Raw genomic sequence first — 14,935 nt, 5'->3', positions numbered from 1 at the left:
TGTTGTCCCCTTCTCCTCCTGCCTTCAATCTTTCCCAGCATCAGGGGCTTTTCAAATGAGTCAGTTCTTCACATCAGGTAGCCAAAGTATTGGAGTTTCAGCTTCAGCATCAGTCCTTCCAATGAATATTCAGGACTGATTTCCTTTAGGATGGACTGGTTGGATCTCCTTGCAGTCCAAGGGACTCTCAAGAGTCTTCTCCAACACCACAATTCAAAAGCATAAATTCTTCACCACTCAGCTTTCTTTATAGTCCAACTCTCACATTCATACATGACTACTGGAAAAACCATAGCTTTGACTAGATGGACCTTTGTTGGCAAAGTGATGTCTCTGTTTTTTAATAAGCTGTCTAGATTGGTCATAACTTTTCTTCCAAGGAGCATGCATCTTTTAATTTCACGGCTATTTTAAAACACTATAGCACAGTTTAAACTATCTGAACTTGGAATTTGTTCCAAGATATACCTCTTCAAAGTCTGTGAAGGGTTTGTTGTATAAATTATAGATGAAAAATCAGATTTAAAAGGGGGATATATAACTGCTTGAGAAAATAAACTTTTTCCTGTCAAGCCATGGCAGTTTGCTTCTTTTATATCTCCTAAAACACTGTTTCCAAAGATTTTTATTTTTATTCATCTTTCATCTACTGGTTAATGTGGGTAATGGGGATGGAAAAAAAGGATGTTTGGTGATAAGGTTAAAACAAAAATCCCTTTGTTTTTGTTAGTAGTTTCATTGTCAAAGCATATACTGATATGTGCATTTATGGTTTATTGCTTCCATTTCTTCTCCTAAAGGAGAATACTAGCTGAGAAGATGCCTTGATGTGGGGAAAATATGGCTTGAATAACAAATACAACTATATTCTGCTTTCACAAATCATTTCCAAGTCTGGCTGAAAGGTTGTTTGTGATGCTTTAATAAAAAGCAGACTTTCTGTGGATTGAGTGCATGAAAGAATTATTAGCAGAAATGACCATAGTAGGCAATATTTGGTAGGGCATCAGTAATCATGAATGGATGTGAGAGTTGGACCATAAAGAAGGCTGAGCACTGAAGAATTGATGCTTTCAAATTGTGGCTCTGGAGAAGACTCTTGAGAGTCCCTTGGACAGCAGAGAAATCAAACGAATCAATCCTAAAGGAAATTAACCCTGAATATTCATTGGAAGGACTCATGCTGAAGCTGAAGCTCCAATACTTTGGCCACCTGATGAGAAGAGTCAGCTCATTGGAAAAGATACTGATGCTGGGAAAGATTGAGGGCAAGAGGAGAAGGGGGCGACAGAAGATGAGATAGTTGGATGGCATCACCAACTCAATGGACATGAATAAACTCCAGGAGATAGTGAAAGACAAGGAATCCTGGCGTGCTGCAGTCCATGGGGTCACAAAGAATCAGATACAACTTAGTGACTGAACAATAACAACAGTGATATTCTGTGACTAAGTTATACTGTCAAAGTCTAATCCTTGCTTCATTACCCACCAACTCTGATCTAAGGCAAATCTCCTGACCTCTGTATTCCCCAGTGAGGATGTGATGATGTCCACTTCATGGGATACCCACTTCATAACCACTTACAGCAGTGGGGCAAGGTTAGATAAATAAAAGATGCTTAGAACAGTGCCAGGCATTAGATAAGAACTCGGTACATGTAATTATTCATGATGCGGCTGAGGGTGCTGTCCATCACCCTACAAAACTGTTGAGGTTTGCTTGAACCTGTCTGAAGAGGCAGGGATGTCAGTTTTGAAAGACCAGCCAGCTGCTAAAGTTCCCAGATGCCCAGAACATGGCCATTATGATTTATGGTCAGGTCTCTTTGAGCTTAAGAGCATGGAAATTTTATTCTCTTACATTTCAGAGACAACTGAATCCACAGAATCTAAACTCACAGACTGTGATCTGGCTCTAGAATATTAGTGGTTAAGTATCAAGTTAAGTAGACATTTATGTTAATGGGTCAGTGTCTGCTCTTCTTGTTAAGTGCATGTGGGAACCAAGTATGGTGGCTGTTGAATCAGAGCCACTGGCAATAGCAGAACCTGCTCTCCTACCTGGGCAACCAAATCCAGTTCTGTGGAAGAAGGGATGTCTCCTGCGGCTTGTTTTTCTGGACCCTTTCCACCAGCCTGAGAATGACTCAGGTTGTAAAGCAAATGAGAGGTTATTTAAGCGGTTTTCATTTTAACCTTTACCCTTTTGCAGATTTTAACTGATGTTTAAAGAGTCTGTACGAAAAGCTTGTGCCAGGGTGGTGCAGTCAGCTTCCTTCTGTTTATCTGTCTCCCTTTTCCTGGGCAGTTGGCTCCTCATGATTGGAGACTACTGACTCCGTAAACACATTCCAAAAGAAATCAAAAAGGCCTTTTATTTGCATTTGCTGGCGCCATAAAAATCACTAAACTGTCATGATTTATCTCTTTTCACTGAGTCCAGCTTTATAATTGTATGTTCTTTTAGACATGTGCTGTCTAATCATGGAAGCTAGTGGTCACATATGGTTATTTACATTTAAATAACTGAAATTGTATTAATGAAAATCAACAATATAAAATGAAAAACTCAGTACCTCAGTCGCATTAGTTCAAGTGCTCAAGAGCCACATAGACAATACAGGATCGGGATCCTTCCATCACTGCTCTTCTGTTGGGCAGTCTTATCCTAAATGGTCTTGTTTCCTTAACAGAGAGAGAAAAGCATCTCTACCAGTCCATGGCTTCTCTAATTGACTGGACTTAAAATTCAAAGCTTAGCCAAAACAGTTCCCCTTTCTCTCATCCTCTGTGTAAATAATTTGGGTTCATCATTTATTCCGTACAGAGCGCGAAATTATGATTTCACAACCAGCTTGTTGGTGACTCGCTATGAGTTCCTCACAGGAAAGCAGATGGAATCTGTAATTATAGCACAGGATTATTTATTTAGTCATGTGGCATTCTGTTACAGCTATCATCTTATTCTCGGCGCCTTTTCTAATAAAAGATTACTATAGCGCTGCAGGCTCTGTAGGAGAAATGCATGTCATGCCAAGTTTCTCTGCTCTCTGCCAAACATTGATATTTCTTTGTTGACAGCTCTTATGATGGTAATTCTCACAGTCTCAAACTTCCTTTTAAGCTTCTTGTACCCCCATCACCTTTTTCTTAAGGATAACCAGAAGATATGATGAAATACTAAAGTGTTATCTGAACCACAGAAGGAGAATTAAAAGATGTTTAAAGGTATTTCCACATACCCTACTCCTTTGAGAACTGTAGTCATTCCGTGGATCATGACAAATCCATACTTCAGCATAGTCCGTTCATTCATATGCTTGCAAAATTAAATTTAAAAATATTGAAATATCAGAAGTCTCTGAAGTGGAAGTTTGAAAATGTAAGGAAAGGTAACCATTCAGGATGCCAGGGGCACTGTCTTAGGTGAAAGTTGATCTGCGGTTGTGATTCTCAAGGGTTCAGTGCAGGGTCAGGGGGCCTCATGAGGATAGAATGGTGACTATGGACTCTCTCCCTGCAGAAAGCACACCAAAAGTCCTGCCCACAATTTCAGAGAGACAAGCTGTCCCTGGAGCCCACTGATGGCTTCATGAACCTCAGATCTGAAATCTTCTTTTCTGGCCTCAATAGACAGTGCAACACTCAAGGAAGGCACTGCAAGGCCACAAGCATAAAAAAGAAGTTTCCAGAGGCTCTTTAATACATTTCTTTATAGGGATTTACAGAGTATTTCTATATCCAGAGTACTGTTCTAGGTAATAGGGATAGAGAAATAATATAACCCTTTGCCTGAAGAAAGCCATTCATTTATCAGACAAATATTGAATACATATCATACACAAGTCAAGTATTCCTCTACATCCTGGGCATATAGATCAGGCCTCAAGGCAACTTATTAATACACTCAAATGGGAAAACAGTCAATTAACAAAAAAATGTGAAAATTCCAGGATAAAATCAATGAAATTTTACCTGAGTTTTGTTGGAAAAAAAATCTAGAATTTTAATTTCAAGCATTGTTAACTTTTTCAGTTCTTATCATGTCATCATTACTTTAGAAATCCTTTCTTCAGAGTTCAGACCACCGTTATAATTCAGTTTATTGATTTTATCAATTTACTGATATGCCACTATTGTGTTTCTATTTTGTCCTCCCCAACCTTGGCTGGAATATTTGCTGAGTAATTTGTTTGAAATTACGGTTGATACACTTGAGTTTGAAAATGCCTGAACCTATCTTTTTCACATCTAAATGAAAAATTAGCTAAGTTTAAATTTCTTGAATCCATCAACAGAAAGTCAGATTAAAGATTTACTGATCATGGCCCCACCCATCAGAATAAGACCCAATTTCCCCCTCAGTCAGTCTCTCCCCTCAGGAAGCTTCCATAAGCCTCTTATCCTTCTCCATCACAGGGCAGACAGACTGAAAACCACAATCACAGAAAACAAACCAATCTGATCATGTGGACCACAGCCTTGTCTAACTCAATGAAACTATGAGCCATGTCATGTAGGGCCACCCAGGATGGACAGGTCATGGTGGAGAGTTCTGACAAAACGTGGTCCACTGGAGAAGGGAATGGCAAACCACTTCAGTATTCTTGCCTTGAGAACCCCATGAACAGTATGAAAAGGCAAAAAGATAGGATACTGAAAGATGAACTCCCCAGGTTGGTAGGTGCCCAATATGCTACTGGAGATCAATGGAGAAATAGCCCCAGAAAGAAAGAAGAGACAGAGACAAAACAAAAACAACACCCAGTTGTGGATGTGACTGGTGATGGAAGTAAAGTCAGATGCTGTAAGAGCAATATTGCATAGGAACCTGGAATGTTAGGTGCATGAATCAAGGCAAATTGGAGGTGGTCAAACAGGAGATGGCAAGAGTGAAAACTGACATTTTAGGAATCAGCAAACTAAAATGGACTGGAATGGGTGAATTTAACTCAGATGACCATTATATCTACTACTGTGGGCAACAATCCCTTAGAAGAAATGGAGTAGCCATCGTAGTCAACAAGAGAGTCTGAAATGCAGTACTTAGATGCAATCTCAAAAATGACAGAATGATCTCTGTTCATTTCCAAGGCAAACCATTCAGTATCACAGTAATCCAAGTCTATGCCCCAACCCATAATGCTGAAGAAGCTGAAGTTGAACGGTTCTAGGAAGACCTACAAGACCTTCTAGAACTAACACCCAAAAAAGATGTCCTTTCATTATATGGGACTGGAATGCAAACGTAGGGAGTCAAGAAATACCTGGAGTAACAAGAAATTTGGCCTTGGAGTACAGAATGAAGCAGGGCAAAGGATAATAGACTTTTGCCAAAAGAATGCACTGGTCATAGCAAACACCCTTTTCCAACAACACAAGAGAAGACTCTACACAGGGACATCACCAGATGGTCAATACCATAATCAAACTGATTATATTCTGTGCAGCCAAAGATGGAGAAGCTCTATACAGTCAGCAAAAACAAGACCGGGAGCTGACTGTAGCACAGACCATGAACTCCTTATTGCCAAATTCAGACTTAAATTGAAGAAAGTAGGGAAAACCACTAGACCAATCAGGTATGACTTGAATCAAATCCCTTACAATTATACAGTGGAAGTGATAAATAGATTTAAGGGATTAGATCTGATAGACAGAGTGCCTGAAGAACTATGGACAGAGGTTCCTGACATGTACAGGAGGCAGGAATCAAGACTAACCCCAAGGAAAAGAAATGCAAAAAGGCAAAATGGTTGTCTCAGGAGGTCTTACAAATAGCTGTGAATAGAAGAGAAGCTAAAGGCAATGGAGAAAAGGAAAGATAAACCCATTTGAATGCAGATTTCCAAAGAATAACAAGGAGAGATAAGAACACCTTCCTCAGCAATCAATGCAAAGAAATAGAGGAAAATAATAGAATGGGAAAGACTACAGATCTCTTCAATAAAATTAGAGATACCAAGGGAACATTTCTTGCAAAGATGGGCAGAAAAAAGGACAGAAATGGTATGGACCTAACAGAGGCAGAAGATATTAAGAAGAGGTGGCAAGAATACACAGAAGGACTATACAAAAAAGATCTTCATGACTGAGATAATCATGATGGTGTGATCACCAACCTAGAGCCAGCCATCCTGGAATGCAAAATCAAGTGGGCCTTAGGAAGCATCACTATGAACAAAGCTAGTGGAGGTGATGGAATTTCAGTTGAGCTATTTCAAATCCTAAAAGATGATGCTGTGAAAGTGCTGCACTCAATATGCCAGCAAATTTGGAAAACTCACCAGTGGCCACAGGACTGGAAAAGATCAGTTTTCATTCCAATCCCAAAGAAAGGTAATGCCAAAGAATGCTCAAACTACCACACAATTGCACTCATCTCATACGCTAGTAAAGTAATGCTCAAAATTCTCCCAGACAGGCTTCAGCAATATGAACCGTGAACTTCCATATGTTCAAGCTGGATTTAGAAAAGGCAGAGGAACCAAAGATCAAATTGCCAACATCTGCTGGATCATCGAAAAAGCAAGAGAGTTCCAGAAAAATATCTACTTCTGCTTTATTAACTATGCCAAAGCCTTTGATTGTGTGGACCACAACAAACTGTGGAAAATTCTGAAAGAGATGGGAACACCAGACAACCTAACCTGTCTCCTGAGAAATCTGTATGCAGGTGAGGAAGCAACAGTTAGAACTAGATAGGGAAAAAAAGACTGGTTCCAAATAGGGAAAGGAGTACGTCAAGGTTGTATGTTGTCACCCTGTTTATTTAACTTATATGCAGAGTACATCATGAGAAACGCCTGGCTGGATGAAGCACATGCTAGAATCAAGATTGCCGGGAGAAATATCAATAACCTCAGATATGCAGATAACACCACCCTTAAGGCAGAAAGTGAAGAGGAACTAAAGAGCCTCTTGATGAAAGTGAAAGAGGAGAGTGTAAAAGTTGGCTTAAAACTCAACATTCAGAAAACTAGATCATGACATCCGGTCCCATCACTTCATGGGAAATAGATGGGGAAACAATGGAAACAGTGAGAGACTTTATTTTCTTGGGTTCCAAAATCACTGCAGATGGTGACTGCAGCCATGAAATTAAAAGACGCTTGCTCCTTGGAAGAAAAGTTATGACCAACCTAGACAGCATATTTGAAAGCAGAGACATTAGTTTACCAACAAAGGTCCGTCTACTCAAAGCTATGGTTTTTCCAGTATTTATGTATGGATGTGAGAGTTGGACTATAAGGAAAGCTGAGCGCTGAAGAATTGATGCTTTTGAACTGTGGTGTTGGAGAAGACTCTTGAGAGTCCCTTGGACTGCAAGGCGATTCAACCAGTCCATCTTAAAGGAAATCAACCCTGAATATTCATTGGAAGGACTGATGCTGAAGCTGAAACTCCAATACTTTGGCCACCTGATGTGAAGAACCGACTCATTTGAAAAGACCCTGATGCTGGGAAAAATTGAAGGCAGGAGGAGAAGGGGATGACAGAGGACAGATGGTTGGATGGTATTACTGACTCAATGGACATGAGTTTGAGTAAACTCTGGGAGTTGGCGATGGACAGGGAGGCCTGGCATGCTGCAGTCCATGGGGTCTCCAAGGATCAGACTTTGACTGAGTGACTGAACTGAACTGAACTGAAATTTCTTGAGTCACAAGCCTTTCCTCTGAACTGTGCTGATCATTCCCATTAGAGTGTTGGGGGTTGGGGGGTGGGGAGGAAGATCTAGGTCATTTGCTGAGGCCTTATATGTCCTTATTTTTCAATAATATTTCTGCTTCCTATTACATATTTTCCTCTTAGTCAAGCTCCTATTTTATCTACCATAAATGCAACATTCATTTCCATTTTAAACCTTCCTGGTGTTGTTTCCCCCAACAGAATGTCCTTATCTCAGCCTACCCTGTTGTATCCATTCTTCAAATCACACGTAAAATTCCACCACCTCTATAGACCTTTCTCCATCTACCCCAGTTCAAATGAATTCTCCCTTCCCCAAAGCAACATTTATTGTCTTTCCATGTTTTTGTACTTCATATAATCCTAGAATTATATATTTGGAAGAGCTCTGAGAGATATAATCCAACTTTCAAATTTTCAGATTAAAAAAGATATTGTTAGGGATTTCCTTGGTGGTCTAGTGGCTAGGAGTTCATGCTCCGAATTCAAGGGGCCCAAGTTTGATCCCACATGCCACAACCAAAATATCCCTCATGCCCCAACTAAGATCTGGTGCAGCCATATTAATATGAAAAAAAATGTTAGTGAGCAAGTGATGACCCCAAGTGCTCTGAAATTCTGGGGTTACCTTTAATACCTAACTAAGATAATTCTTACAAAGAAGGCAATGGCACCCCACTCCAGGACTCTTGCCTGGAAAATCCCATGGACGGAGGAGCCTGGTAGGCTGCAGTCCGTGGGGTTGGGAAGAATCGGACACGACTGGGCGACTTCACTTTCACTTTTCACTTTCATGCTTTGGAGAAGGAAATGGCAACCCACTCCAGTGTTCTTGCCTGGAGAATCCCAGGGACGGGGGAGCCTGGTGGGTTGGCGTCTATGGGTTGCACAGAGTCGTACACGAATGAAGCGACTTAGCAGCAACAGCAGCAAAATAATTCTCAAGCCTCAATCTCCAGGCACTTTTAGAAGTTCTTCCGTAAAATTTCTGTGAATTTCCAGGCCCTTATATTCCTGGTCAGTGCTGCAGACAGCATACTAGCCATGCCTCTAGGCTCTCCTAGAGGCCATTTTTTCTCAGTGGTTCATGTCACTGGAATCCATAAGGACCTATAAGCCTGGTGCACATAGCAGATATTTACTGACGATCTGTCTTCCAGAAAGAGTCTAAGAGGCTTGAGACTTTGAACACTCTTTCAGCTCTAGTACAGAGTTAGACATGTGCAAGTAACAGCTCCAGCTTCAATTTGTTTTTATTATTTAGAAGATTTAATAATTTTTTATTAGGGATAATTAGTTTTTTAAATAGAAGCTAGAAGTACCTTTGTTATTTTAAGTGAGCATTGAGTAATATATAATTGTTTTGCAAAGACTATATGACCTTTACAGTGTTATACTGTCATCTCACTTGATAGAAGACCCTAATTAAAATAAACCAAAACAGTAATGCATTTTCTATTTGGCTTTCCTAATTGGTGTTTGATTTCTGCATTTTAACTTAAATTTCACATTTAAGTTAAATGTGTAACAGCTTCAATTCGTATGTTAGATAATGTTGCCCTAAAATCCAACAGCTATTTTCCCTCCAAGAGGTATTTTTATCCTAGCCACGTCCTTTCAGGTCATTGCTTACTGCCATCTTCTCTGTCTTCTCTACTCTTCTAACCTCACACAATTATGTCTCCTTATTCAGAGTAATCTCTCTCTCCATCCTCTACTCAAAAATGAACGTCAATTTTGTTACATCCCAAAACACATTAATGCTCAAAATTCTCCAAGCCAGGCTTCAACAACACGTGAACTGTGAAATTCCAGATGTTCAAGCTGCGTTTAGAAAAGGCAGAGAAACCAGAGATCAAATTGCCAACATCTGCTGGATCATCGAAAAAACAAGAGAGTTCCAGAAAAACATCTATTTCTGCTTTATTGACTACGCCCAAGCCTTTGACTGTGTGGATCACAACAAACTCTGGAAAATTCTGAAAGAGATGGATACCAGACCACCTCATCTGCCTCTTGAGAAATCTGTATGCAGGTGAGGAAGCAAGTTAGAACTGGACATGGAACAACAGACTGGTTCCAAATAGGGCAAGGAGTATGTCAAGGCTATATATTGTCACCCTGCTTATTTAACTTATATGCAAAGTACATCATGAGAAACACTGGGCTGGAGGAAGCACAAGCTGGAATCAAGATTGCTGGGAGAAATATCAATCACCTCAGATATGCAGATGACACCACTCTCATAGCAGAAAGTGAAGAACTAAAGAGCCTCTTGATGAAAGTGAAAGAGGAGAGTGAAAAAGTTGGCTTAAAACTCAACATTCAGAAAACGAAGATCATGGCATCTGGTCCCATCACTTCATGGCAAATAGATGGGGAAACAGTGGAAACAATGACAGACTTTATTTTGGGGGGCTCCAAAATCACTGTAAATGGTAACTACAGCCATGAAATTAAAAAGATGCTTACTCCTTGGCAGGAAAATTATGACCAACCTCAGTTCAGTTCAGTTCAGTCACTCAGTCGTATCCGACTCTTTGCGACCCCATGAATTGCAGCACACCAGACCTCCCTGTCCATGACCAACTCCCGGAGTTCACTCAGACTCACGTCCATCGAGTCAGTGATGCCATCCAGCCATCTCATCCTCTGTCATCCCCTTCTCCTCCTGCCCCCAATCCCTCCCAGCATCAGAGTCTTTTCCAATGAGTCAGCTCTTCCCATGAAGCGGCCAAAGTACTGGAGTTTCAGCTTCAGCATCAGTCCTTCCAAAGAACACCCAGGACTGATCTCCTTTAGGATGGACTGGTTGGATCTCCTTGCAGTCCAAGGGACTCTCAAGAGTCTTCTCCAACACCACAGTTCAAAAGCATCAATTCTTTGGCGCTCAGCTTTCTTCACAGTCCAACTCTCACATCCATACATGACTACTGGAAAAACCATAGCATTGACTAGACAGACCTTTGTTGGCAAAGTAATGTCTCTGCTTTTGAATATGCTATCTAGGTTGGTCATAACTTTCCTTCCAAGGAGTAAGTGTCTTTTAATTTCATGGTTGCAATCACCAACCTAGACAGCATATTACTTTGCCAACAAAGGTCCGTCTAGTTAAGGCTATGGTTTTTCCAGGAGTCATGTATAGATGTGAGTGTTGAACTATAAAAAAAGCTGAGCACCGAAGAATTGATGCTTTTGAACTGTGGTGTTGGAGAAGACTTTTGAGAGTCCCTTGGACTGCAAGGAGATCCAATCAGTCCATCCTAAAGGAAATCAGTCCTGAATGTTCATTGGAAGGTCTGATTTTGAAATTGAAACTCCAATACTTTGGCCACCTGATGCAAAGAACTGACTCATTTGAAAAGACCCTGATGCTGGAAAAGATTGAATGCAGGAGAAGGGAACGACAGAGGATGAGATGGTTGGATGGCATCACCAAACTCGATGGACATGAGTTTGGGTAAACTCTAGAGTTTGTGATGGACAGGGAGGCCTGGCGTGCTGCAATCCTGGTGCAAACAGAAACAGTCAGACACAACTGAGTGACTGAATTGAACTGAACTGAAAACACATTAAGATGTCCATTTAGAAAGGGTCAACACAAAGAAGCAGCTAAAGCGTTGGAATTCAATTTTCTTTTTTTTTAAATTTCTTTATTATTATTACTTTTTTTTACTTTACAATATTGTATTGGTTTTGCCATACATCAACACACATCTGCCACTGGTTTACACGTGTCATAAACAGAACATCCTCGTCCATGGTCTCTGGAAACGGAAGAAAACAGTGTAATAATTTGTTTTCTCCTTGACCAAAGAAAATCCATAGGGGTCATGACTTTGTTATTGTTTATTTCAGCTAAATGTGAATTCTCAGGATCTCACAGCAGGATACAGGACTTCTTACAGTCCTATACTTTTTATTTATACTATATTACCTTTTCCTTGCTCCAGATTTTATCCAGTTTTATCTTTGGTGATCTGCTGCTTTCTTTAAATTTTTAGTTGTTTCACATAAATGTAGTTCCTGCTTTTCAAGAAATGGTATAGTGGTTAGAAAGTAGGTACTGATCACTGAGTTGCCAGAGTATCTAATAGAGCAGGTTATCAAGGATTCTTGTGTATTGATGAAGAATTATACTAAGATATGTTATTTAATGAGCATCTGTTATGTGCCAGACAACTTGCTAAATGCTTTACATGGATGATCTCTAATCTCTTAATCCTTCACAGTAGGTATTATTATACCCATTATTCAGAGAAGGAAACTGAAATTCTAACAGCTTAGGTAACTTTTTTGATTTCCCATGGCTAAAATGACAGACTACACCACCAGGTTCCAAAATACTTTGCTTTTCCCTCCATACTCCAGGAATTTCAAAGCCAGCAATGTTGACAACTCTCCATCAGTGATATTTTTTAAATAAAATTTTGCAATGCACTTTGTGGGCAGTGACCACATCCTTTTTGTAAGATTAATATTCTCCTTAAGTTTCAAGACACCATTCATGTTTTATGTGCTTTTTAAAACTCATTTGTGGCTATGATATTTTTCTCTCTGCCTTTCAGTTTGATCCATTAACAGTTGAAAGCAAGAAAGTCGCAACCGTGGTACTAATGCTTAATTCTCCCGAAGAAGAAATTTTGGCTAAAGCATGTGAAGCCATTTATAGATTTGCTTTAAAAGGTTTGGATTTTTTCAATTTATCTTTCTATTTCATTATTTTCTTAAAATATTTACTACATAATGGGCACTTTTCTCCTTAGTCTTTAACTTACTTGTCTCATGAATTCTTTCAGACAACCAGAATATCATTTAATTTATCACCTGAAAATAATGTATCTCCCTATGTTCCTACCCTAGTCTTAAAGAGTAATTTAGTCAGGGTAGAACAGTCATTTTGAAGGCTTTATTGCAGTTTAAAAAATTGTAAATGTCACAGGAGCTGAAAGAGCTCCTAAGGATCAAATCTGGAATAATTGTGTGGCTCAGTGGTAAAGAATCCACCTGCCAATGCAGGAGATGCAGGCTCAATCCCTGGGTAAGGATGATCCCCTGGAGAAGGAAATGGCAACCCCCTCCAGTATTCTTGCCTGGGAAATCCCATGGACAGCAGAGCCTGGTGGGCTACAGCTCATGGATTTGCCAAGAGTTGGACACAACTGAGCACACACACACGCATGCCATCCTAGATTTACAGCCCGAAGAAGAAAAATATTATACAGATTAAAAAATGATTGAATGAGTAAATAAACAGGAGAGAAAAGACAAATCTCCAATGCAGAAGAATCCCAGTTTATGCAGATACTCTGCCCTCAAGGAGGTGGGACACAACTTCCCGCTCCTTAGGGGCTGTGCATGGACATCTTTCCAGAGAGCACACAGTGGACACCTGGGGGAAAGTGTGTAGCGGAGAAACCTGACAGACCCTGCCTCTGCCAGGCGATCAAAATCAGCATCAACAGAGATAACATGTGCCCTTGACGTAATGAAAAGAGTACTTCACTTCTGTTATTTGCCCCCAACCTAGAGACTCGGTCTAAATATGATTTTTTAAATCAAACTCCAATTCAGGGACATTTTCCAATTATCAAAAACAAGGAAAGTCTCAGGACTTCCTGGTGGTCCAGTTGCTAAGACTCTGTGCTCCCAATGCAGGGGACCCGGGTTTGATCCCTGGTCAGGAGAAGGCAATGGCACCCCACTCCAGTACTCTTGCCTGGAAAAATTCCGTGGATGGAGGAGCCTGGTGGGCTGCAGTCCATGGGGTCGCTGGGAGTCAGACATGACTGAGTGACTTCACTTTTTTTTTCACCTTCACTTTTCACTTTCACGCATTGGAGAAGGAAATGGCAACCCACTCCAGCGTTCTTGCCTGGAGAATCCCAGGGATGGGGGAGCCTGGTGGGCTGCCGTCCATGGGGTCGCACAGAGTGGGACACTACTGAAGCGACTTAGCAGCAGCAGCAGCAGGGAACTAGATCCCACACGCCACAACTAAGCGTTTGAATGCTGCATCTAAAAGATCCTGTATGCCGCAACTAGGACCCGGCACATCCAAATAAACAGGTAACTGTTTAAATTAAAGTCAGCAGAGCAACATCTTTAAAGTACTAAAAAAAATTAAAACTTTCAACCTAGGTTTCTACACCCTGAAAAAATATCTTTCAAAATCATAAGTGAAATAAAGTCTTTTTCAAACATTCAAAAACTGAAATAGCTCTTTGCAAGGAGACCACACTACTAACTATATTAAGTAGGTCCTTCAGGCAGGAGGAAAATGATACCAGATGGAAATATGGAAGAAGAATAAAGATAGAACACCAGAAATGGTAACATATAATGTTTTTTATTTGAATCACTAAAAAAACAAATTAGTTATTTTAAACAAAAATAATAATCATATATTGTGCGGTCTGAAACATGTGTAAAAGTAAGATATAGGACAACAGAACCAAGGTAGAAAGGTTAAAAAAAAAAGTGGAAGTATATTATATAAGTGTACTGCATGTGAAGTAATATATACTACCACTTGAAAGAAGACTGTGCTAGGATATATACCACAGTCCCAAAACAATGATATCAAATAAGCCAACAAAGGAATAAAATGGAATCATAAAAATTTCAATTCATACGAAGAAGGCAGAAATGAAGAAAAGAAAAACAATGATGAAACACATATGAGTTAAACCTAAACATATCAATAATCAAATTAAATGTAAATGGTCTGTATACATTAAGAGGGACAGGGTGTTTTATTGGATATAAGCAAGACTAAACTACATTCTGCCTTCAAAAAATGCACTTAGAATATAATGAAACAAATAATTTGAAAGTAAAGGAGGAAAAATGATACCCTATGCTAGCACTAATCAACAGAAAGCTGAAGGAGCTGTTACTATCACAAAAATGGAATGGTATCAGAGATAAAGATATCAGAGATATCTCTTTATCAGAGATAAAGATGACCATTTTGTAATAATAATAAAGGGGCCAATTAATCAACATGCTATGAAAAATCCTAAACAGTTGTGTTAAGTACTTAATATCAGATTTTCAAATTATATGACGCTAGATGCAAAGAGAAATAGACACCCACAATTATAGCTGAGGATTTTGATACTCTTCCCTCAATAAATGAAAGAACCAGTAGATAGTAAATCTATATGGATATAAGAGATTTGAACAGCAATACAAATGAATTTAACCTAGTTTATATTTTTAGAACACTCTAAGAACA

The 14,935-nt window shown here is 39.7% G+C and overlaps 1 protein-coding gene across 3 annotated transcripts in view; it reads left to right on the top strand.

The window, feature by feature from the left end:
- ARMC3 (armadillo repeat containing 3) overlaps positions 1-14,935 on the top strand; it is a 91,400-nt gene that overhangs the window by 5,977 nt on the left and 70,488 nt on the right. For all 3 annotated transcript variants that reach the window (XM_086334475.1, XM_086334474.1, XM_086334476.1), the window contains exon 3: positions 12,264-12,381. In XM_086334475.1, coding sequence (XP_086190601.1) covers positions 12,264-12,381 — 118 coding nt within the window. The remainder of the gene's footprint in view (positions 1-12,263; positions 12,382-14,935) is intronic.

Source organism: Bos grunniens, chromosome 13 (genome assembly GCF_055505025.1).
Source record: "Bos grunniens cultivar Pamir isolate PY7600 chromosome 13, Bosgru_T2T1.0, whole genome shotgun sequence".
Lineage (NCBI taxonomy): Eukaryota > Metazoa > Chordata > Mammalia > Artiodactyla > Bovidae > Bos > Bos grunniens.
Note: the sequence above shows the minus strand (reverse complement) of the source record. Positions and strands in the feature narration are given on the sequence as shown.